Source organism: Chaetodon auriga, chromosome 23, assembly GCF_051107435.1.
Source record: "Chaetodon auriga isolate fChaAug3 chromosome 23, fChaAug3.hap1, whole genome shotgun sequence".
NCBI lineage: Eukaryota > Metazoa > Chordata > Actinopteri > Chaetodontiformes > Chaetodontidae > Chaetodon > Chaetodon auriga.
The window spans coordinates 17,142,117-17,166,145 of record NC_135096.1 but is presented as its reverse complement, the minus strand read 5'-3'; the positions used below and the strand labels follow the sequence as shown (position 1 = coordinate 17,166,145).

The following is a 24,029-nucleotide window of genomic DNA, read 5'->3' as shown; positions in this document are numbered from 1 at the left end:
CGAAGATAACTGAGAGGACACGCAAAGATTTCACCGTCTGCCTTTTTATTGGCAGACACAAAAGTTTAATAACTGCTCGCTCTTACGTTTATAATGTTTCGCCACAGACCATCTGTCATCACTGATGAGCCTGACAGTGAAGGTTAGCATCTGGCATTAACTGCACCACTCATCTGAGATCATTCAAACCCCTAAAACTCGCCATATTTCAATTTGCTCCGAAGACACACCCCGGACTCCTCCCTCATATGCAAAGACTGTTCATTTCAGGTTGACCTACTGGACACACACAGCTGTATCCTCGCCGTTTGCGACACAGAGGGTTGAAGTTTTCAGCCCACACCTGTCTAACTTCCACAACGGGCCGTGATTGGCTTCTAAACACGGTGACTTTAAACACGTCCCCTCCGTCTCTGCAGGCTCCTGCACGGTCCCCTCGCCTCGGTAATTTCTCCGTGGTTGTGGTTGAAAACAGCCATTCAGCTGCTAATTACACAGATGCTGTATCTGGTTTAATCCCACGTTGCTGGCCAGTTGCACACACCAACACCTGCACTGAAAGTCGCTCGGCTGAGTCGTTCCCAGCGCCACACGGAGGCCGTCGACCGTCGGCGAGAGCGTCAACCTGAGCTCAGCGGCCTTCATTTCTACCACTCCTAATCCACTTTCGCTGGTGCATTAACTTCCAGATTATGTGTATTAAATCGAGCTGGATAAAAACTTTCATTTGTTTTCTGTAATAAATACAATATCAAGTCTTATAAAAGCGGTTTATTTAATCTCAAGTAAATGAAAAGAAGAAAGCACTCAAAAATGTAATATTTGTCCTCAGTACACACTGCACTTACAGTACATCTGTTCTCCTTCGTGTTCAAGTAATAGAAAATATAATAGTCTGCAGCCTGCTCGCAGCACTGCCTGAGACCAAGAACTGCACGTTACACATCAACAGAAGGAACATTCACTGAGGAATGCAAGCAGCCGATATCTTCACGCCGTCCGGACGCGCTTTGAACAAATGTTTTTTCTCATTGCACAATACAAAGATCTGTGGATCCGCTGTAAGAAAATATGTCTGCTTCTGAAAGGAAAACAACAACGTCCGCTCACCGGTACTCAGAAATCCAACGCACAAGTGTCTTCAGCGTTTTCAAACGAGTCGTTACGTCGTAAACTCGCCGTGATCCGCGGCGCCAGACGGTACATCCAACATTAACACCTTGTTCAGAAAATACAACAACTGAAAATACATGAGGAACATTCATAATTAGAGCTTGAGATCAACCCAAGAGGAGAATGTCTGGGTTCAAAGGAGTGTGTTGGCATTTATGTAATCTGCAGTTGAGTAATTGGGGGCCGTTTGTGTCTTGTATAAACGAGTGCTTTAACACGAGCCTCCGAGCTTCCTGTCTTGTATTTTCCTATAAAAATCATCGTGCTGCTGGCGATGACAACCAACTGGCTGAACATTTTGCACATTTTTGGAAAACAGATTTCCAAATTTGTGCCTACTTTGTGAGTCTGAGCGGAGTGGCTCTCATAAACACCTTGAAGTGAGGGAGGATGGAGAATACAGATGATTTTGCTTTGGCCTTGCTCTATAAATACTCCTGGCAAAGCAGTCAGTGCCTGGACGAAGTCCTGGACGCCTCGTCGATGCTGCTCCTCCAGCTCAGTGCTACGTGCTGTACAGTAGGATGGTGACGCAGGGGACAAGAGGACATTCACTTCCTCCCTGACTAGCTACCGCTAACAGTCCTGCTAACATTTGAGGTGCTTCTTGCTGGTCATGTCGTTCCAGATGCGGTGCATCTCCTCGGGGGAGATCTGGTGGACGGTGACCACCCGGCGGTAGCGGCAGAGGCTGTAGGCCATCTTCCAGTGGTTGAAGCCGCTGTTCTGGAAGGGGTGGATGCCCAGCTTTCGGAGGCAAACGCCGACGTACACGTCCTCCAGGTGCAGCAGCCTGGTGTGTAAGGAGGTCTTGTATATGAGCTCGGCCACGTCTGCCGAGAAGACGTAGCCGGTGCCGGAGCAGAAGGGCGGGTACTTGCTCTCGGGGTACAGATCCCTGGGCATGTACCACTTGCTGCGCATGTCTCTGATTGGCCCACCGTTGATGACGTAGCCGGTGAAGTACCTCCTCCTGGGCTTGGTGGTGGGCTTCAGCAGGTTGTAGATGAGGTTCTCCATGTTGACAAAGATGTCACTGTCCGTCTTGAGGACATATTGAGCCTTAGAGCAAAACGTGGCCACCCAGCGCATGCCCATCAGCGTCTTCAGCGTAAGGTTGTGGTAGGAGTCGATGAAATCCTCCACCACAATGTCATGAAAGATCTGACTCTCCTGCTCCACCATCTGGTTGAGGACAGCGTCAGTGCTGCGGCCCAACAAGAAGAGCGTGACCACGCGCACGTCCGGGAACGTGCTCTCGTCACCCCATGTCTCTCGGATGGCCTGACGGGCGTCGAACTCCTTGTGGGTGGTGCTGATCAGGATGACGAGGAAGGGGGGCTCCGCCTCGCACTTCTTGGCCTCGTTGATGAGGTAGCCGAAGTCGTGCGGGTTGAGCGAGCGCGTGCGGATGTTACTGAAGGTGCCGTTCTTGTTCAACTTGGGCGTTTTGCGTATAGGGATCGTCAGCTGGCCCCCGTAGGACGTGGAGGGGCGGGACACACTCAGGTACCACAGAGCGCTGGCCCAGCAAACCACTGTCAGCAAGTATAAGCAGGAGACCTTAGAAGGCATCGCTGTTCACTCGGCTGTCGTTACCAGTGGCAGCAGCGTTGGAAACGTCGAGGCCACGCCTCCATGGGTTGTCTCAGATCTGGCGGCGCAGCTTGAGGCTGCCTCCGCAACACGGCTGGCATTAATTTTAGATTACGAACGTCTACTGTCTAGTGTCGGTGTTGTGACTGAAAAGGAGCATAGCAGAGATTTCTTATCAAGTCCTCGGCCTTACTGTGTCCCATCGCAGCTGGCAGGGATGCGTTCGGCCCTCTGTGGCAGCGCCTGAAAAAAGATGAGACAACAGACAGTCAGTGGTGACATGAATCACAGCTGCATAATGAAACCGCAGCAGGAGGATGAGCATGTTGACTGGAGGTGGAACTTCCAACATACTCTGTTTTATTTTCATGAAAAGGCTTTTACAGCAGCAAAGCGTGTGACATAGTTAACTACATTTCCTATTCCCTATTCATTACAGCCCATAACATCAGTCGCCTTGCTCGGCAGGCGGCACTGCGCCACAGCCAGTTACCCTATCTCTCCATCACCGCCTCTGATAAGAGCTCTGCGGTCTGAAGAAAGTGAATATCCCAGGAAAGTCTCTCCATTGATAGGCCCTGCTCTGCCTCGGCTCCGACCACTTTCTGTTTGCAAACGCTGTTTATCTCCCTCTTATCCTCTCTGGACCAGACACAGGCTGGCAAATCAGAGCCACTCCGGCAGTCTGAGGGGAGGAGGAGGAGGAGGAGGAGGAGGAGGGGAGGCGGGGTGAGACAGAGAGGGAGAAGGATCAAGGCAGAGAAGGTGAAAGTGAAACGTTCTCATGGGAAAAGATTAATATCCACTTCCTCTCATTCTCCTGGTCTCACTCCCCATTTACTCCTTCCTTCCACATCGCTTCCAGACCTCAATGTCAAGCTGAACTTGGCGTGTGGATTTTACATATTTTACTCCGTAATGAGCTTCTCCTTCGTTAGCTGGATAGACACCGCTGTGGAACTGCTCTAATTGGACACACTGACAGACCATAAGGGGATGAATTTAAGCTCTAAATATGGAAAAAGCACGCATTTATTATAGTCCAATGCCGCGCGCTTCCTGTATTTAAACATCACTTTGCATTCAAAAGCATTGATGGATAACCAATTCACAGGATTTTAGGTGTCTGAAAGCCAAACTAAACCTAATCCTTCTTTACAAACAGACTTTTCTATTTGCTGCAGACATAATCTCCTTTGATGTAACAGCAGCCCCGCTCTTATTCCAGGGAAATACTTTTTTTTTTTTTTTTAAGCCATGCATAGCTGATGATGAACAAAAAAAGTGTGATAGATCCTATTAGAGATACTGAAATGTGCAAAGATGCTCTGCTGGTGCTCTGTTTTAAAGATGGAAGGGCTGAGATAAACCCGGCTCATTCTTTTATCAGACTTTAGATTTTGTCTTGCGGGGCGCCATGCTTCTTTTCATCAGGACTTTTCTGTTACCCCCCCCCCCGCCGCCGACGTTTCCACTATCTCCTCCCTCCCTTTCACTCCCCTCTCTCTCTTTCTTTCTGAGGCAGAGTCATCAATCTCATGGTCCAGTAGAATCCATCTAATCATGGCTGCTTTTCCACACCTCCTCCCTCTCAATCACTCCCTCCTTCTCTCCTTCAGCGGGTGCTTGATCCATCTTCATATGTCTCACTACCTCCCCTTCTTTGTCTCCCTCTCAATCCTCTTGGCTTTTTATTGTTTTCGTCTGCGCGACTGCTCATTCCCACCATCCCGTCTTATTTCTTCTTATCATCTGAGCTACCTTTACTTTTCTCTCTGTCATTTTTTTTTTTTTTAGGATTCCTCTCCTCACCGCTCGCCTCTAACTTTATTGACAGCTTCTATCGCATTCAGCCTCCCTTAAAGCCACTCAATCTCCTCCACTTCTCCTCACTCTCTCTCTGGCAAAACCACTAAATCATCATATTCATCCCCTTCCCTTGACCTGGATCGCTCCTCGCTCCCCCTTCCTGTTTGCAGATAGGCTTGTTTTCACCTCTGCCGTTTCCTGAGGAGGGTCTATTGGTTTCATAATCCTCCAAAACGACGGTACACTCATTCTGCTGGAGCCCAGGAATAACTGATATCCCCATTTGGCGATGCGCCTCACGAAATCCCGAGACCTAACTTCCCCTCAGAGCAAATTGAAAGATGGCTGTATCGTTTCATGCCGTGGTGTCACTTTGAATTACATTAGCACTCGGTGGAAGTCCTCTCCTGAATATGTTGCACTTCAAGCTGAATATCAGGGCATGGGATCATAGTTTTACATCGTGGTGATGCAGCTCTTGCAGTAGTTCAGTAATAAGCGTTAATTTGTGGTTAGCAGAAACGGAGTCAGCCTGGCCAAAACAGACCACACAGTCAACAGTCTGCTGAGGGATTCGAGCACCCGTTCGGACGGTTTGGCTTCCCTCACTTGGAGTTATGTTGACCAGCCTGCTTCACTTCCTGAGCTCAGGTGCTTCCTCCTCACGCCTCGTTTTACATCGATCCAAAAACAACATGGTATGGTGACTGACAGCAGGCGATGCTGCTCGTTCACACATGGAAACGCGACATCTTCGCTGGAATATTACAGGGGAAGAGGGTTGCTGCGTGGTTGCGACGTGTCACTCAGGTTACCGCATGATCTTCATGAACAAACACATGGCTTAAAGGCTGCATGGAAGATCTTCTTTTGACCACACATGGATCATACGAGCCTGCTGCTGTGACCTGATGATAAGACACCTCACTGGGTCACACTGCTCCATTTCTATGACAGACAATGAGAGAGAATTGACAAGGATCGGAAAAGCTCTCTAACTTCGGCTCCTCACTGACGAGCCGGGCTTCAGTATCAGGTCACGAGGTAAAGATAACATCTGTGCAGCTTCTGTCAAGCTTTATCCTGCGCCGGCCGACCCATCTCGACTAATGAAAACCCTGCTGGATGTCTGAATGTTATATAGCTGCACCACGGAGAGGCAAGATTACTTTTTACACTAAAGAAAATTTGCTTCTCTGCATCCCAATTCACCTGTGACGTTAATGCAATACAGTCATGTCTAAGAATAGGATTTAAGTACTACTACCACTACTCTGCCAGCAGTACTGTAGATCATAATAATGACTGCCCCGCTGATAAAAGGGCAGTAAAAGCAAAGCCAATGAAAGAATAACTCCAAAATACCACATTGCAGTAAAAAGCTGGCATTAAGTGAGGGAAAAAACACATTTAAGCGTAATAATTACAGTTATTAACACTCACAGGGATTACTGCTAATGATCTACTAATCTGAACTGGTTGTCATGAAGGCACAGTGACAGAGGGAGAGAGAGGCTCGTAGGAAGAGAAGCAGTTAGTCTGCTGTACGCCAGCTAAAGCATTTGGATGTAACCCCCCCCCCCCAGGAAGCCAATTTAGCAAGCTCATACTGAGCTCTGCTGCACTGGTGGCTGCTCCATTACGCCTCACACTGATCCACGACTCCACATTATTATCACCTTTGTGTGGAGGAGGAGACAGCTCTTAAAATACCTCTGCACAGCGATCAAACATTTATGCCGTGTCGGAAAGGTGGCCAAGATGGCCGACGTTCACTGGCTCCAGCTTTGCACGTGTGAGGGTTTGCTGCTTTACAGCATTGTAAATTCAATATTTTGGGGTTTTGGACTGTTGATCAGACAAGAAAAAGCTATTTGAAGGCTTCACCTTGAGCTGTCTGAGGCGCTATTGACAAAATGATGATTCAGTCAAAAGTTTTACTGTTGCACTTTCATAAATTTGGAGGATTTGTCAAAATTGATGCAGCAGAGGTCTGGGGTCGGGGTTCAGTCTTATCTGAAAAAGCACCTCATTGATTGATCTAATCCTTTAGCTTAACTCAGCTAAAACTGATATCTGTACTTTTCATTGGCCGAGAGGGCAGAAACACTCGTTCTGAGGCTACAATCTGAAAATAAGGAGATCAGCCAAAGATCCAAAATGTAGATTGAACGAGCAGGTGCGACTTCCTCCAAACGCAGGTGGTCCAACTGCAGAAGTTCAGGTTAAAATATGGAAATTTATTAGAATTTAAATAGAATATTCTCCAAAAACGGGCTTGATGATCAGCTGCGCATCCTTTAGAGAGGGTCCGTAGAATATGTCAAGCTCCAAAAACGTCCTACAATTCCCACAATGCAACAGAAGGGCCCCTCTGTGCTCGCCTGGCAAATGCAGACATCATCAACTACTGAAATGAAAATGATTCCTGATGTAACCTAAGAAAATCTAGCACCCACACTACCACACATGAAAACATCAATGACAGATTTTACTATCGCGTAGTATTTGAGCGCGGCGGCCGCGGGGACTCTGAATGGATGCGAATCATCTGCTCTGTTGTCTTTTACAATCATGTGACCTCTATAAGCTGGAGCAAAACGCCGGAGGGCTCGTTTATTGTTGCACCAGATAATTGATCGCAGTCATTAGTGGAGCAGAGAGTGACCTTGCTCGGGGGGGAGGGGGCGGATGACTGTGCGTTTGTGAGTCAGCGAGGGGAAAGAGAAGCTGTGTTTGTGCGAGGTGCTTTAATACACTGTAATGCCGACTGTGGTTTGAATGGGAGGGTGCGTGTGTGTGTGCGTGTGTGCGTGTGTGTGTGTGTGAGGGATGAGCTCCGACAGCGCGCTCACCTGGAGGTGAATAAATCATATTCTGAGCTCAGGGATGACATCTAACCTTCACGCTGCCTGCTTCAATCCCACAGATTTTAATGATTGGCAGAGGGAAACGGGAAGCAGCCTGCGTCACTCGCACTTTTCATGACTGCTGATTTAAGCAAAGCTGTCAGATTGTTTTGTGCGCAGAAATTCTTTACATTGCAGCCGTATGATGTGGTAATAGCGTCTGAAAGAGAGGCATGACCTGTAAATATTGTTCAATAACAGCAAAAAAAGAATCAAGTGGATGACGGGAAGGAGAAAATGCTGCTTTTTATGTCCGACGGAGGAAAAATTGGTACTCAGGACCAAATTATATTCATCAAACACAGTTGGCACTTTGACTTAGAGTGCCCACATATGCTTTATGATTACTGAACAAACAACAGCTTCCCTGAAGGGAGAGACTCAAACACTCTTTGGCCTCAACCACTGAAACAAAACAGACTCCGAGGCCAATGAGAGCTGCTGTGAACGCTGTGATACTGGAGGGATGAGGGCGCGAATGTGCTTTTTTTTTTCATCTCAGGATTTAAACAGAAGCGCAGATGCTGACATGCACCGTCCAAAGCCCCTAACTCAACACCTTATCTCCAGCTTCTTCTGCTCAATGTGTGATAAGCTCAACAGGAGGTTCATAATTGTCAGCCACGAAAAAAACTGTCCTCTGTTCAATGTTTGATCCTCTTTTCCTCCAATCTTCTGCCAAGTATGAAATCCATTATGTCGGCTTCTAAACATTCAAAAGAGGAATTAATGTGTGAGGAATTTAACGGCAATGGCCAAATTGGTTCGTATCCCACCTAATATGAGAGAAGCACAATTAAAATGTCAGGGCTGGAAAGCTCCCAGCGCAGCACCAGCTACGCTTTTGTCTCCTGGATAATAAAAGGACTCAGTGATTGTTGTGCAGCAGCACAGCCAGCCGAGGAGTCAGTATTGCAGGCCACAGGCTGGACACTGTGGGCTTCGTGCAAAGCCTCTGAATGCAAAGCAGCTTAGGAGTGACAGAGGAAATGGGATATCAATAGCGGCCAACAGATTTGGCCGCTGTACAGAGGCCCGACGCTCCATCCCCACTTCACTGCTGACTTGAGCCCAAACTGCGCCGGGGCATATCAGTCTGCGGCCAAGCAGCGCCTGCAGAAAGTTCCCAGCGTTTGTTTTAAGAACAAACACTTGCCTCAAAGGACATTAGAATGATTGCCGAAAGTTAGGTCGGTCTACTTTGCCGAACTTGAGAACTTATCAGGCGGCGCTTCATTCGTGGTGAGCTGTGACTCCCACCCATCTGCTGCTGCACGCAGGTTAAAGCCAGCTGAGAGTTATGTGCAAAGGCCACCGTGCTGGAGGATCGACGAGCAGGGAAAAGACAGACACACAGCTGCGATTCATAATTACACAGTCAGTGTTTTCTCTAGAAAAACGAGCGGACGGGCACAGGTGCATTGGGTTTGTTTTGCAGCGTCGAGGCCCTTAATGAGAAACAGCAGCGGGTGTTTCTGAGGCGGCTCCTCCGCGCCGGCCGGCCCCGTGCTCTGAATGCCGAGCTCCCTCATAAATTGGAAATGACAACTTGATTCATGCAGATAATACATTTCACTGTCCGACCGGGAGACATATACAATATTCAAGCTCGGTGCTGCTTCTGGGTAAGTGGGGACGATGCTCTGAGAGGACACCCGAATTATGGAAATGAGGCGGATTGAGCACCTAAAACTAAACATGAAGCGATATCGGCCGCTGAGGACGAATGCTGGACTAACGAGGAGACGCAGACGGGTTAAGGAGCTGCTGAGGGAAGTGAGGCTGATTTGAGTGGGGATGTCATCCCCCTCGTTAACAAAACGACTAAAGTGCATCCTCTTGTTAACCTGCCACCCCCCCATCCTCTGCAGCAGATAGAGCTCAGGGGCAGAGGGGTCTACTCAGCCTGACTCATTGATCCTTTATCTGACTGAGGTGTGTGCAGGTTGGAGCCTGTGACCCCGACCATGACTGAGACACCAGCAGCCTCACTGAGCCGCGGACTGATGAATCCCTGGAGCTGTCCGTGGTGCTGGAGCAGCAGACGATAAATCCTGTGTACAATAAATATTCAATTCTATACTGCATCGCAGCCTAAATACTTGCCTATTAATATAAGAGTAACGTTTGAGGACCAGTTGATTTTCCTGCCTGTTGTTTCATCTGTTTGTAGATGTTCTTCCGTACAGCTTCCATACGATCGAATGAATAATTGAGGGAGATTGTGTCGTTTTCAACACTTGGCATCAGAAGCATGGATGCTGCTGACAGCCTGATGCTCTATAGAGTCGCATCGCCTTCATGATCAAAGTGGCAGGCAGCACCGTGAGGGGATCGTACAGCCACACTGCTGCCTGTAGTATTCTATAACGTCCCTGTAATGCTCCCATGATCACTCAGCGGCGCCTGTGCTGCTGGAAACAGACCCAGGATCTGTGGAGTATTCCAGGGGAGACGTGACTACAGATATGCTAGAAATTAACAAAACACAGACTGATGGCTGATTTGAGAGAATAACCTTCGTGGAAACGGCTGCACAAGTCAGAATTTTGTAGCGCTGATGAAATGTATCAGCTGCAGTCACTAGAGAGCCCAGACGCCCGGGGCGAGGCAGCGCTCGCTTTTTAAACTTCTACATTATCCAGGGCGCACTTCTGCTGAGCACACACTCTCAGCACTTCAGCGGCGGCCCGCCTCACAGTCGCACACTCACGCCTGAGAGCTGCTCTTTTTCCCACCGCCAGGCACTGAACATCTGCAACGGAGCAATTCACACAAAAGCGCCTTGCTCAAGAGAAAGGTGACAGAAGTCTCTTTTTGCTGCTCACTGTTCTGCTGCGGGGCGCGAGCATCGCCGACACGCCGCAGCCCGGCTTCTTCAACAGCACAAACAGGAAGGGCATCTCTGCAAAGGCCCTCCGCAAAACAAATTCCCGTCAGGATTCTGTATTATTGTGCAGAAACAACTATTTTTAAGGCTCCGAGTGACATTAAAATGAACGCTGACCCCTGCGAAGTTTCTATTGTGGAATTATTACGTTTCTCTGCTGCTCTGACAGCTCAACACAACCTTTGGGCTCTCAGGTACTGCGAGGAATTGCTTCAAGTCCCAGGTGCACATGAGGATGGCAATCTTCTGACTACCTGCCCCCCCCCCCACATTCAGTCTGCACATGCTGTGTTTCCTTTAAAAACAACATTAATTACCAAACTTGATTCTCAAATACAGACACGACTCAAAGCTGCTTTCACTGGATGACGCACCGTTCGACTGGATGAGGAGTTATCTGTGGAAATATATTTAATCATTAGACTTTTAGCATCTGAAAATACTGGATCTCATGTCTACGGAGGAGAGGCAGCTGCAACTCTGACAAAAACCTACGTCAGTGTGCTGCTGGGAAATAAGAGGAATTAAAAAAACGACGGTTATTGGCTCAGCCTGAATCAACCACGTCATCTGCAGATAGAAACAAACCTTTCATCACGTCAGGACCAGACATAATTGAAAACTCTTCTAATAGAAAATGTAAAAAAAAAAATATCAACAATTCAGTTAATTAAATGAGTTGACTCATCTAACAAGAATGAATGGAAATAGATTACTTAAAAACTCCTCAATTAGCACGCTCCATTAAGCCACATCCCACATGGTAAGAGCCGAAGTTACTAACAAATTACAAACTGTGTGCTTTGCTTTAGGCTACTATCTGCTGGTTAAATGAAATGTCATAAAAATACAGAACAAATCCACTCCAGCAGTGTAATCTAGTTTTGATGAAAGCTTGTTGTTGGCTCGGGCGGCGCGGCGGCGTTGGCGGTGCTGAGGGCTGCGCGTGACGGCAGAATGCACCGTGCATGCAGACGGGATGCTGAACACGAGCTGTACATGTGATGGAAGAGTGTGCTGCAGTGCGACGGTCACAGATTAACCAACACTTACAGCGGCCCAGAAAGGACAAACCAAACGCCGCAGCCGCAGCAGAGGCGGGCGAGGCGGCGGGCGTTCAGCTGGTTGCAACCTGTAACCTCACCACTAGATGCCAATAAATCCTACACACTGGACCTGTAAGCAGACCACCCCCGGAGCGTGTGTGGGTGTTCAAGTGTCACTGCAGCTGCCGAGGCCTCAAACAGACACCCCGGCTGCTCTGATGAGTTATGAAACCACAAAACGGTTCGAGAGAAAACAGCGAAGCAAGCGAACTAATATCCGAGCTTTGAGGGCGACGTCTCCTCTCGAGGCTGCTGTTCATTCAAAGTCATTTTCCACATGCAGTAAAGCATATCCGCCTGCCCCACTGGACTTCATGAGCACGAACCAACTAGAACCAACAGGAAATGGCATTAAAAGGATAATGAAGTTCAAAGCTGAATAAGCAGCGTCATTACGTTAGCTGAGCTCAGTCACGACTGTTCAGCAGGAGTTTCACTTGCATGTCTCTGGTCGTGCTTCCTGATTTAATCCACCCTTGTGATTGAAGGTGATCAGCTCATTGTCAGTAAAGATTTCATGCTCACTGAGATGATCTGGAAGTGACGACTGTCCACGCTGGAGTCTGGGCTGATGCAGAAGAACCGTTGTGAGGCTGAAAAACAAACCCAGAAGCTAATCGATACAGCAGCAGCTTGCAGCGGAAGTGTAGACACATCATGTATGGCCGGCCTCTCAAAGCTTTCTCTTCAGCTGAATGCTTTCATTGAAACACTTTCCCACCTCTCCCCTCACTCCTTGACTTCCCTCTCACTCGGGCATTGACCTTAAACCCGTGAAAGTGTCTACAAGCATCTCCCGCACTAAAAGCGGCAGCAGCAGCGTCTGATGAGCTTGTAAATTCTCTGCTATTGATCCAGCTCTGAGGGTCTCTTGGGGTCGTTTGTCTTGATTTTGTTTTCCTTTTGTTACGTCCATCAGCAAAGCAATGAAGTCCATAACACTGAGAATAATATCCTGAGGACCAAATGTGAACTGTAATATACAGAAAAGGTAAGAATAAGGGAGTGATAGACAGGCAGCTCTAAATGATCCTTCAGAAAGCTGCAAATATTCAAATCAGCGCTGACATTATCATTCTGAGTCATCACCTTTCTCCCATCATGCCCCTCTCCGTCCATATGGCAGCAGCTTCTATTGGGACAAAGACGCCCCAGTCTGCCAGACACTTAGCGACGCGAACTGCATGCATATTATGTTATTCACATGAAGTGTTCTCTCCAAAAACAAGGCAACCACCAATCGCAGAGAGTGGCACTCCAGCGCGTGACGGATGGGACAAAAATTGAGATAAGTGATGTTCGTTCTCTACACAAATGGGTAATTTCAGCTCTTAGTTGATAAAATTAGACCACTTTTAAGTACGCCAGCCTCTCTACTTTGAGGGTAATGAATCATGGTTTATTTCCCAACTAGAATTAACACCTCAAGGTTGTTTGCCTCCACCAACCACTCATGTTTACATCCATGTCTGTCAGAGCGGCTGAATGGAAGCTACGGCTGTATTCACATGTACGACTGCGGTGAATAACCTGCGTATTCCAGCTGAATTTCCTCCCCGTCTGCCTTGCAACTGCTAACTTTTGTGGGGAGAAATAAAGTGAAAAAGGTCGGACAGCATGAATGCCACCAAGTGGATTGGTTGATGTAGTCTATATTGAAAAGCATCATTTAAAGTCTGTAACTGTTGTTTTTACATGTATTTCCAGCAAAAGTGACCCTCAAATGATCAGAACTTAGAGCCAAATGCTTGCTAACTATGCTTGTTAGCATTCAGCAGAGCAGCAGCATTAATTAATAACACCATACTATAACCAACAACCTTCATCTCAGGCACACAATGACGGCACCTCGACTCAGAGCAAAGATGTACATCCAGGATCAGAGCCAAGTTTCTACTTAATCTACAGACACAAAGCACTCCACACAGACAGGCACCCACTGTGAAATATCTATACATGTAGAGGAAAACTACAGGTGCCGCACCAACCTCCCATGACCCCATGTGACGCCTCAGCATCCTGGCCTCAGAGGGTGACACGTAGCGGCGTGGCTCTGCGACATTAAAAAGCCATATGCTCACCAGAGAGACTGCTGCACCAATTAGGTCCAACTCACATCTGCAAACAGACGCATGCAGAAGGCTCCCTTCTGAACACGCACACACATTTCTCACGTTAACTAATTTACCTGAGGAAACACCTGAAGGGAGCTGATGGAGACAGAGGACTAGCTCTAGCGCAAACATATGTGCAGCGCTGCTGCCCGACGGCACTCACTGCTCCTCCACTGAGCTTCGCCGCGCCGCAGAGCCCCGGCCTCTATCGGGTGGCGAGGAGTTATCAGGAACACCATCTCAGAGCTGGCAGACGCGCAGAGCGTGGAACAGGCTGAACACATCCCATTATATTGCAGGGCGCAGACAACTGCACCTGTCTAGATAAGAGCGGCGATGCTGGGGGGAGGACACACATGATACAGAGGCAGAGACGATGCAGGCAGACACACACGCAGGTTTTTATCTTACATGCAGATGTCCCCCAGTGTCTCTCCAGGGACAAAAAGTCTCCATTTTTTAGGCCTACGTGCACACACAGGTGCTCTCACACACACACACACACACACACACACACACACACACACACACACACACACACACACACACACACACCTGCTTCGTGTCTTCGCTCTGAGCTCCTCTTAGTTGCTCTGTTGAACCTGAGAGCTGAGCGGATGCCAGATGAAGGGTCCTGTGGTAATTACCTTGTCTCCCAGCCTGTCCACACACACACACACACACACACACACACACACACACACACACACACACACTCATATGCACAGACTTCCGCACACACAGCCTTGCCACTGCTGATGGCAGCACAGGCTGAGGACATGCAGCTTCAGCACTCCTTCCAGTAAATAACACTCCTCCTACTATGGGGCACTGGAAACACCACACACACACACACACACACACACACATGCCTGCACATACACGCACGCACACTGCTAGAACACAGCGTCTGCAGAGCTTCTATACTGTGTCCTTCAGTGAAAACACAGGAGGGAGTTTATATACGTGGACATTCACTCATTTGTGCTTTTAACGTGTTTGATAGGCAAAGCCAATCAAAACAGCTGACGTACATCCACTATTCAGTGCTAGATATACTGTTATATAACTGGTTTCTGCAGACCTCTGCAGACTCTCCTTGTCAAACCTTGCATGGTTCAACTGTCAACATTTAAGCAAGTTAATAAAGTTATAATCAACTAAAGCAGAGGCGGAGAGGTTTCACTGGCAGCCTAAATCGTGCTAACAACGTGCAGACACATCAAAGGAATTGGTTAGCATCCTAGCTAATTTGCTCATGTTGATCTGGAGTAATGGACAGCTAGCAGCTTTTCAGCTTTTCGTTTTTTTGGCTGAAAGCTGTTTAATGTGTGTCTTTCTCTGTCGTATCTGTGTTCAGTTCAGTTCTGCTCCTCACAGCTCAGACATCACGTTTCAGCCAAACGTCAGTGAGTGAAATGTAAAAGTCTGATGGCGTTTGGCAGGTATAAACTGCAGCTGAAAGGTGGATAATTAGATTTTCATGACAAAGACGGACTGTAGATCTAATTCACTGCTTGACGAGGTCGTTTCCACAAATCCATGGCCACTGATTTCACTGCCTGTACATTAAATCCAGCAGGTATTACACACGTCACGTATTTACATTTAAAATCATCAATTTGCATAAATGTGAGCTGAGATTTCTAAAAATAATCCAGACAAATGGCGGCCAGAGGATGTCATGGGAGGTGGATGAATATTAATGGACATGCTCCTCTCCACACACACACACACACACACACACACACACACACACACACACACACACACACACAGTGGCACACATGTACAAACTCCACTATCCTGCAGAAATCACAGCAGGCACTTCAGCCGCGCTGGTGTGTGTGTGTGTGTGTGTGTGTGTGTGTGTGTGTGTGTGTGGATGGCGTGATAACCCGCGGCCTGGCTGCCCACAGCTGCCTCGGGGCCCTCAGAGGTGAGGCGGCTCTCTGCAGCCAGCATGAGGGCCGGTCAGAGGCCACGCTGCTCACTGCGCCCTCGGTAAATAAATGATTCCACCTGTCAGACCTGCTAAGCTTCGGCTTCACAGAGGTGAGACGCCAGAGAAAGGATGTCTTTGAGTCAATTTTTCTGTTTATGTGCCGTATACGTGTGTGTGTGTGTGTGTGTGTGTGTGTGAGGAAGAGAGGAACAGTGTGTATACCTTTAGCAGAGTTTGGCTTCAACCTACACCCTGACAGAAATATACACTCCAGTTTTCATTGTTCTGTCAGCCTGTCAGACGCAGTTTGGCTTAAAAAACACACACATCAGCATACACACACACACACACACACACACACACACACACACACACACACACACACACAACAGAGCAGACTGCAATTCTCTGAACTTTTCACCTCTGGCAAACGCATCAGTGTTGGCTGGAGGAGTATTCAAAGAAGTGGTATTAACCTTAAACCATGCTTTTGTTTGTGTTGGAGCAGCCCGAGGAAACACGATGAGATCTGAGGAATTATGTGTGTGTGTAATATGTGTGTGTGTGTGTGTGTGTGTGTATGAGAGGGGGTGTGTGGAGTTGAAGGAGGAGGAGGAGGAGAAACTGAACAGCGTGGGCGAGACACGGCTTGGTGTGTGTGTTTAGTGATGTGCATGTTTTAAAATATGCTGCAGTGATCGTGAAGCCATGATGCCACAGTGCAAAGTTCAGGTCACATGACTCTTTAAAGGACGGAAACAGCCAATGGTATGCATGTCCTCCAGCAGCAGGAAGATGAATATTTAAAGCGTTCCGTGGAGAACTGGGCAAGGTTAACTGGTGTGAACACCAGCTGACTGTACCTCCAGCTGAACGTCTGCATCTCAACGCCACATTAATGCGAGCTTTTCAAACATGTCCGCCTCCAGGCCGGGCTTTGACAGAGGAGCCATTGTTAGACGGAGGAAGAGAAAGATAAAGAGAGGAAGGCAGGAGAGCGGAGAGGCGGCGTGGAAGAGCAGGAGAGACGTGGGACAGAGTAATGGGGCCATCCTAAACCTCATGAGTATAATTTTTACTGTCCCATAGCACCGAATGACCATAATATATCTGCAGTGGGTTTAATAGGGCTGTTGATCCATACCAGTGACTCAACGATTATCTTGCCAAGTGCTGAGGCTTCAAGTTTCAAACCTTGTAAATAAAACACCCATTAGATGACTTAACACCCCTTTAAAGTATTTCTCTAATTAGGATTAAGGAGACAAGCAGTGGAGAGGTTTAAAGTTAGGCGTCGGGGAAGTGGATCCAGCCGGTCCTCACCGGCATGCTAATGGACCGGAGAGGAGAGGAGAGGCGGCCTGAATCTGAATCCGACAGCCTCAGCATCGTCAATATGTTTGATGGACCCTCACGCCAATATGCCACAATCACACATCCATGGAATACATAAAGAAATGGTCCAAAGGATGAATTAGAGCACACCGTGTTATATCACTGGGATGCACCGACCTGATGAAGCTGAACTCCACGCTCACACCGTCCCTCACACACATGTGTGTCTTCACGTTGGAGTGTCAGCGCTGACAGGAAGTGATCCAGTGGCCGTCTCACTGCTTATGACGGCTGTCAGATGGGAGATCCATCTGTGTGATTAGCTGCTGGAGCGGCTGAGATGGATCGATCTGAGCTGGACACACACACATAAGACGAGTGTGTGTGCTGCTGTACGTGCAGGGACAGGGCTGCACTGTGCAGTTTGTGGAGGATGAGGCAGAAAAACAGAGTCAAACAGGCTCAGACTGCAGTTAATTAGATATTATGATGATGTGCTGAAATCACAGCACATTTAACGACTACGATCAAAACACAGAAGACGACGACACGCCTTCAGCTTCTCTCCTCACTCGCTGCTACTCGTGTTTTTTTTTTTTTTTTTACTTTCTTCCCCCCGACACCTTCCTCTCATCTTCCAGCGTGTCCTTGACCAACTACAAAAATGGCCTCCATCAAAGCGAGATCGCTCAGCCCCACGCAGACGGCACTTGGGTGCAGTGGTTTTAAAAAAGAAACCCACCCAGCCGACGGGGCTTTGCTGGAGGGAGGGACTGACGACGAGGCCGCCTCAGCTCAGCTAATGTCTGATCAACAGCCGAGCGCTTTCAGCTCATTTCTCAGTGTGACTGGGTCTGCTCCTCACGTGGGCCGGCTCTCTGCAGGACGTCTGACACCAACACCTCCGTCGGCTGGAGACTGTCCCTGCAGCGGCGGCCATCTTGACCCTGACTCGAGCCACCAGGAGTCACATCATACTCTCAGATAAGACGCGCTCGCGAGCCCAGAAGGTTATTCCGAGCCCGCGGCTGCAGTCCTCAGACACCGCGATTCAGAACGCCACATTAGAAAAACGTCACCAACCCTCTGATGATCCAAATGAGTGGCTTCTGTTTGTAAAACATAAAAAGTGTTTGCAGTTTTTTGAGGGAAACATGTTGAACGTGTGTCTGCTGAGAAACACGCTTTAACGAAAACCCCACCAGGAGCTTGGACTCATCTGAGCCATCTGTGGCAGCTGCTCGAAGGATGCTCGGCTCGAACCGAAGCCTGTTTCAGAGGGAATCACGCAGAATCATAAACACGGACGACTTCGCAATCATTTTTAAAAACACATGTCATGTTCAGATTAAAATACTCCATTTTCTAGAGTATATAAGAAAAGAAGATCCTGTCGCGTTGTCACACAAAAACTGAACTGTGCGTGTTTCCAAATCCATCTTTCATTTCACTTAAACTGTGTGTCTGATTGAAGGAGAATTTGTTTTTTGTTGTTTGGGACAAAGAAGAGTGGAATGGAACATTTTTGTGGTGCAGTTTTCTGGGCGGGACTGACTCCAACACATTCAGCCTAACAAAGGAAAAGCTTTGTGGAGTTCGCAGCCATTTCTTTGAGCTTTCAAACCATTCGGCTTCCCAGCATCTCCAGTCCTGCGTCTGTGTCGCTGTGGGTCAGTGTACTTTTCTCTCTGCCACCTTTATCTTGTTCTGATAAAGAAAGTGAAGATGAGGAAGGCAGGAGCCGCGGCGCGCACAAAGAGCGAGGACAAAGCCTCTCCTCGCCGTCACACATCCATTTAAATGAAGCTTCTCTTTCAATCTTCCTCTTCCGCACGTCACAATCAGCGTTTTAGCCGGAGTAAAACAGTTACCCTGACAACAAAGCGTGCACCCGCTCCGCTCGCTGAACAAGGCGAGTTTAGCGTGTGCTCGGAAGAAGCTGTCAGTTAAGTTGAAATTGAACATGCCGTCCTTCTCACTCGCTCCTCAGTGGAGGTCAGGAGGCGGGAGGCGGGGGAGGACGGTCAGAAACGGGTGCTGCCTCTCCCCCCGTCGTCTCCCCACAAATTCATTTCTCTCTCTTTGTCCTTGAAGGTCTGATCGCTGTCAGGATCAGAACTTGAATGCGTGAACGTGAATGTCGAACTCGGCCTCAACGAGGCACTTCGACTGATTGCTTTCTCTGCTCAGTTTTTGATGGAATAAACAGCCGAAAAAAGCTAAAGTGGGACGGACAAGCCTCTGCTTTGTCACTTTCGTCATCTTTCTTTGGGGCTTGACTGATGTTTTAAAGGACCATACTGGCGGTTTTGTCCGGTACATGACAGACAACCATTTTCCAGTTCATCCCAGTGGAGCTCCAGTGGCCCTGTGCTCCAACTTTGTTTGAGTCAGCCATCAAAGTCAATGTCTGCATCAGGAAACAGACTGTAGATCTGCACCGTTTTCATCACAGTTACTTCATTTTAGAGCTCGAATCGTGCTAAAACCGTGGCCTGATCCACGGTGCGGTGCGTTCAAGTGCTGCACATGGTGTTGACACGGGGATAAAACAGGGGCTCCGGCACACAGACTCCATATCCATAAAACAAATAAAACCTGTTAGTCGTGAAAGTCTCATGAAATATGTAAGATCTGGTAATCTCTGATCTTAATTATGTCTTTTCTGAGCACTTCACTCCAACCATAAAGACAACAGTGACGAACGCTTCACACTGCGGGGCTTCGTTTGTTCCCATTCAATAAGCAGGCCTGCACGTAGCCGTCATTAAGTCACTAATTAAAGCAGCCGTAGTCAATGTCAAGAGTTTACAGATCATCTCTCTGTCACTTTAATTAAGCTGATTGCTGCAGCGCTCATTGTAAATTCATCTCATTCACTGAATCACGGTGAATCTGTGCTCTGTGTTCAAGCCTGATGGAGTCTCCGTCGAAAGGGGAAAGTGAAATTACTTAAATATACAGACACACATGAATGAGCCTGACGTGGAAACATTAAATCAGAGGGTGGGTTCTGATAATGTTAAAGGACTAGTTCAACATTTTTGGAAATGTGCAAGAGCTAAATGAATAAATCGAGTCACGTGACGTTCAGACACTGAAGTCACAGCATTTCCAGCGGAGTACACCGCCACAAATCTTCTGCACTGCGCTCATGTTTGATGAACTCTGACACGCAAATCTGAGCTGTGGACCAACGGCAAACCATCCTGATGGCGCTGACCTTTGAGCGAGCCAAGACGGAGCGAGCTCTCGCAAATTATTAGCTGCATCGCACCATCCAGTTTTACATAAGTGCTCTGTCGAAAGATGAACCGCTCCACAGAAGACACAACGTTTGCAGACCTCGGACAGAACTCAGCGCCACACAAGTGTCCCATTAGCAACCAAGCTAACAGACTTGCTAACAGACAGACACCTCACGCGAGCGGGCTTTAACCACTGACATCTGTATCTGTTTTAATGAGTGTGTCAGTTAATTAGTGTGTTATAATCACTGTGTGTGAGTCATCTGTGTAATTAGCGGTCAGGACTCTCACTGAGGCCTCCTGAGCGAATCGATCCGAACTAACGGCTGAATGCGTGCAGAAAGTCTCATCCTGCGTCTGTCCTCTTACACGCATTAGTCATGAAAGTGTAGACGTGACTGCAGAGCTGAAGGCGGCTGCGAGCACTTCATGGCATCGCCCTCGTAATTCATGAGCATGTTGGAGGAGGAGGAGGAGGAGGAGGAGGAGGAGGAGGAGGCCGCCTGTGTGACTGGCAGCTTATACAGCTGGAGTTAAGGACCTGCTATCTGTTTAAAGTTGACGCCGCTGCGACACACATTTGTATCACGCCCTCTTCTTGTTTTAGTGCCGGCGAGCGGTTTATGGGCCGTACATCAGCTGTATCAGGCGATGCATCTGCGAGAGCGACTCGGAGCTATCCATCTTCCCACTGTCGGGCGGAAAGGTTACGATTATGTAACGCTACGACTGAGCGAGCGAAGACGACACGGAGACAAAGACATCCTGCTGCTCTGTTAATTATTCAGAAACGTCGAGTTTCAGAGAGTCGTGTTCGGCCGTGTATTACAGCCTGAACTGCAGAGTGGAATCACACAGCTCGCTCTTTTAGATCTGATGAGTAAGTGAGCAACAGCGGCAGACACTCAGCGCAGCCCAGCACATGTAATCCAATAACTTTGTGTACAGACAGGATCAGTCCTCACAACGGAGGGTGTAAAGCTACCAGCCTGTGATCGCTTAGCTGCACACACACACACACACACACACACACACACACACACACACACACACACACACACACACACACACACACACACACACACACACGTATCCATTGTTGAGGAGTAGAGTCAGGATTAGGATTTTATTTCAGCTGAAAATAACCATAAAAACAACAATTAATGTGATTAAAAACGTGGATGAGGTGACTTATTGTTTGGGATCTGCACTGCAGACACACTTCAGCCTGCTGGTTTCATAAATAACATAAATTAAGTTTTTATTTCCAACTACCAGAGCCGAGGATTTAGACTGCGTGTGTGTGCCAAGAGTATATTTACAGCTTCATCCATGCCGCAACACATTACTTTCATTTGATGAGACGCGGCTGCTGAAATTAATTATGGAAAAATAGCATTTTTAAATGATCGTCGTTCAGGCTCATCAGGATTACCGCGTTACAAATCTGATCATATTACGTTTAATTCCACGATGGACAGTCAGAGAAAATGCACCTTTCATTTAAAATGAAGCTTCTATATTTCATCTCTGAGCCTCATGCCGTGGATTATGTGCTGGAAATGGTGTCTGACGGCAGGAAATACACATCATCAGTCAGCAAGGTCAACTCAAACCGGCTTTGTGCTGCCAAGTAAAAACCATCGGTGAACACGAAGCGCTGAACTTAGTGAGAATGAAAACTTCCCTCGTGTCTCACGTCTCCTGTGATCTTTCAACGAGCTCTTGAAAAGGTGAGTTTTATGGGATTGATCAGAGATTTATTCCCAGGTCTGCGTTTCGATCACGCCGACCTCATTTAACTCTTCGCCGGAGCAGGCAGACACGCTCTGGTTTCACCTCGGGTGAGGAGCGGCTCCGGCTGTGTCAGATGGCGCACGCAGGGACAACAGGATGAGATGTCGGCTGAGATTAACACTCTTGATATCCGCCACCACTTCTCTGTTCTGTTGCTTTCTCTTTCTCCCCTTCTTGGGTTTCAGATTTTAAGATCAGATGAAACTTTAATGATGTCGAAACTGGGTCGCAAACAGTAACAAGGAGACCAGAGGAGCACGTGAACGTACGTCCACAATATGTTAAACATTGGTTCAAGGGAGCGCTGGGGAGATGAGCAGCCCACTTCCTGGTTGGCATTTCGAAGATCCTGATTGGGGATTGAGTTTGGAGTCAATTATCTATGCTCCTTCTGAATAAATAACTTTGGGTGTTAGGCTGCCTCCCCTTCCTCTGGCGAGCCGGGTCGTGATAGCTGAAGCATTTATGAGCTGACGCGGCCTCAGTGCCCCAGGCAGGATGTTACACTGACGGCTAACACCTTTATTTTTCATCAAAATGTCGTCACCGGGGGTTGGACTGCAGACTCCCTGCTTTGATTTCCAGAGAAAATAGTCAAACAATAACTGTGTTTGGCTGCTGTCTTGTTAAACCTCCATACTGGCACTAAAACCTAAACATATTCAATGCTTTAGTTAGCTTAGCGACACGTTAAGTCTGGGTATTAATCTTATATACAGCTTCAATCAGCGCTAACCAAATGGGTCCCTTTGTTGTTCTGAACCTGCTCTCGCTGTGAATCACTCGCCTCAGGTGAGCGGTCAAGTTTATTCTCCGTCTTTCATCAGACAGACTTTAATAACAACAATAAATCAGGGAAGCTGATGAGTTTTGTTTTGCCCCACAGCGTCGTTCAGCAGGAGGCAAATTCAGGTCAAAGCGGGCGTCGAGTGCAAATGCAGCAGCTAATCAAGGCGTCAGAGGTAGAGCTAAAGGCTTCAGTGTGACAGAGCTGGAGGCTGCAAATGTTTGGCCTTCAGTGGTTAACACTGTGCTGACACTATGGAAACCTTAAATGGAGGCAAACAATGTTTTTGACCTTTGAACTGTGAATTATATTGATTGCCAGATACTGTATTCCCCTCAAGTGAAGACCGGCGGCATTCAGAATCCATCCAACCTGTGAAAACTGAAGTGAATGTAAGTGAAAGCCGGGGAGGCCTTCTTTTAAAACGTGTCCATGGCCTGTGTTTATGAAGCATCTCAGGCTGGGGAATCAATCCTAACTGGGCAGAAAACTCTTGAATTCATTCATCGTGTTTGACCTTGTGTGGGATGCCAGCACAACAGAGCATGTGCACAACACAAGGTCCTCTCAAGCTCTGAGCGAAAGAGAAAACACAGCGTGGACGCGAAGATCTGATCCGTCACAACCAGCGACTTCATCAGTCAGACAACGCACAGACTCATTTCCAGAAGCTGCTTCATGCAAATCACGGGTTCGTTATTTCTTTAAAGCAGAGCTGGAACGATGAGGCTATAACAGAGCATCACCAGGAAAACAACAGGCGACGTTCAGCCGCCTCTTCTCCACCTTTAAAGGCTCCGAATTCCTTTGAATTAACAGGAGCTTTACACATGATTAACTGGTAACCACTGGTGCAGACCAGTTAAAATCACTGATGGTGGGGTCATAATATTTGAGAAATGTACTCCTATTAAAGACAAATTGCTGCACTATGTACAGACTAATAAGTTTGTCACTTAAAAGGGGACGAACAGTGGAAGACTCCCCAGAGAGGCTTTGCAACATCAGCACATTGTGCACAATAAAGACACGACGCAGCACTGCAGCAGGTACTAGAAAACAAAGTTAGCCGCTCATTTCATCACGTTTGGTGAATATCACATTCCACTTACATACAACCTGAATAGCCTGGTTAGCTACACTGAGCCCAGACATAAAAAATGCTGTTTTCAGCAGTAGCTTGAACTGTCTAATATCTGAAACTGTCAGAAGACGCCTTATCATAATGTCTCGTTGCAGAAGTTTTATGAATATCTCTCAGAGCTGCTCTGAGGTTTTTTTTTTCTCGAGGCCTATTTTAACTTCCAGCTCGATTCCTGC

At 47.7% G+C, this 24,029-nt stretch overlaps 1 protein-coding gene across 8 annotated transcripts in view; it reads right to left on the bottom strand.

The window, feature by feature from the left end:
• LOC143316252 (beta-1,3-galactosyltransferase 1-like) overlaps positions 1–24,029 on the bottom strand; it is a 97,885-nt gene that overhangs the window by 18,863 nt on the left and 54,993 nt on the right. For 5 of the 8 annotated variants that reach the window (XM_076724113.1, XM_076724115.1, XM_076724116.1 and 2 more), the window contains one exon: positions 757–3,012. In XM_076724113.1, the coding sequence (XP_076580228.1) occupies positions 1,762–2,748 (987 nt within the window). In that variant the 5' untranslated portion in view covers positions 2,749–3,012 and the 3' untranslated portion in view covers positions 757–1,761. Of the gene's footprint in view, positions 1–756; positions 3,013–14,152; positions 14,363–24,029 lie in introns of those variants that run through there. The other 3 variants (XR_013076271.1, XR_013076270.1, XM_076724117.1) reach the window with 2 other exon arrangements.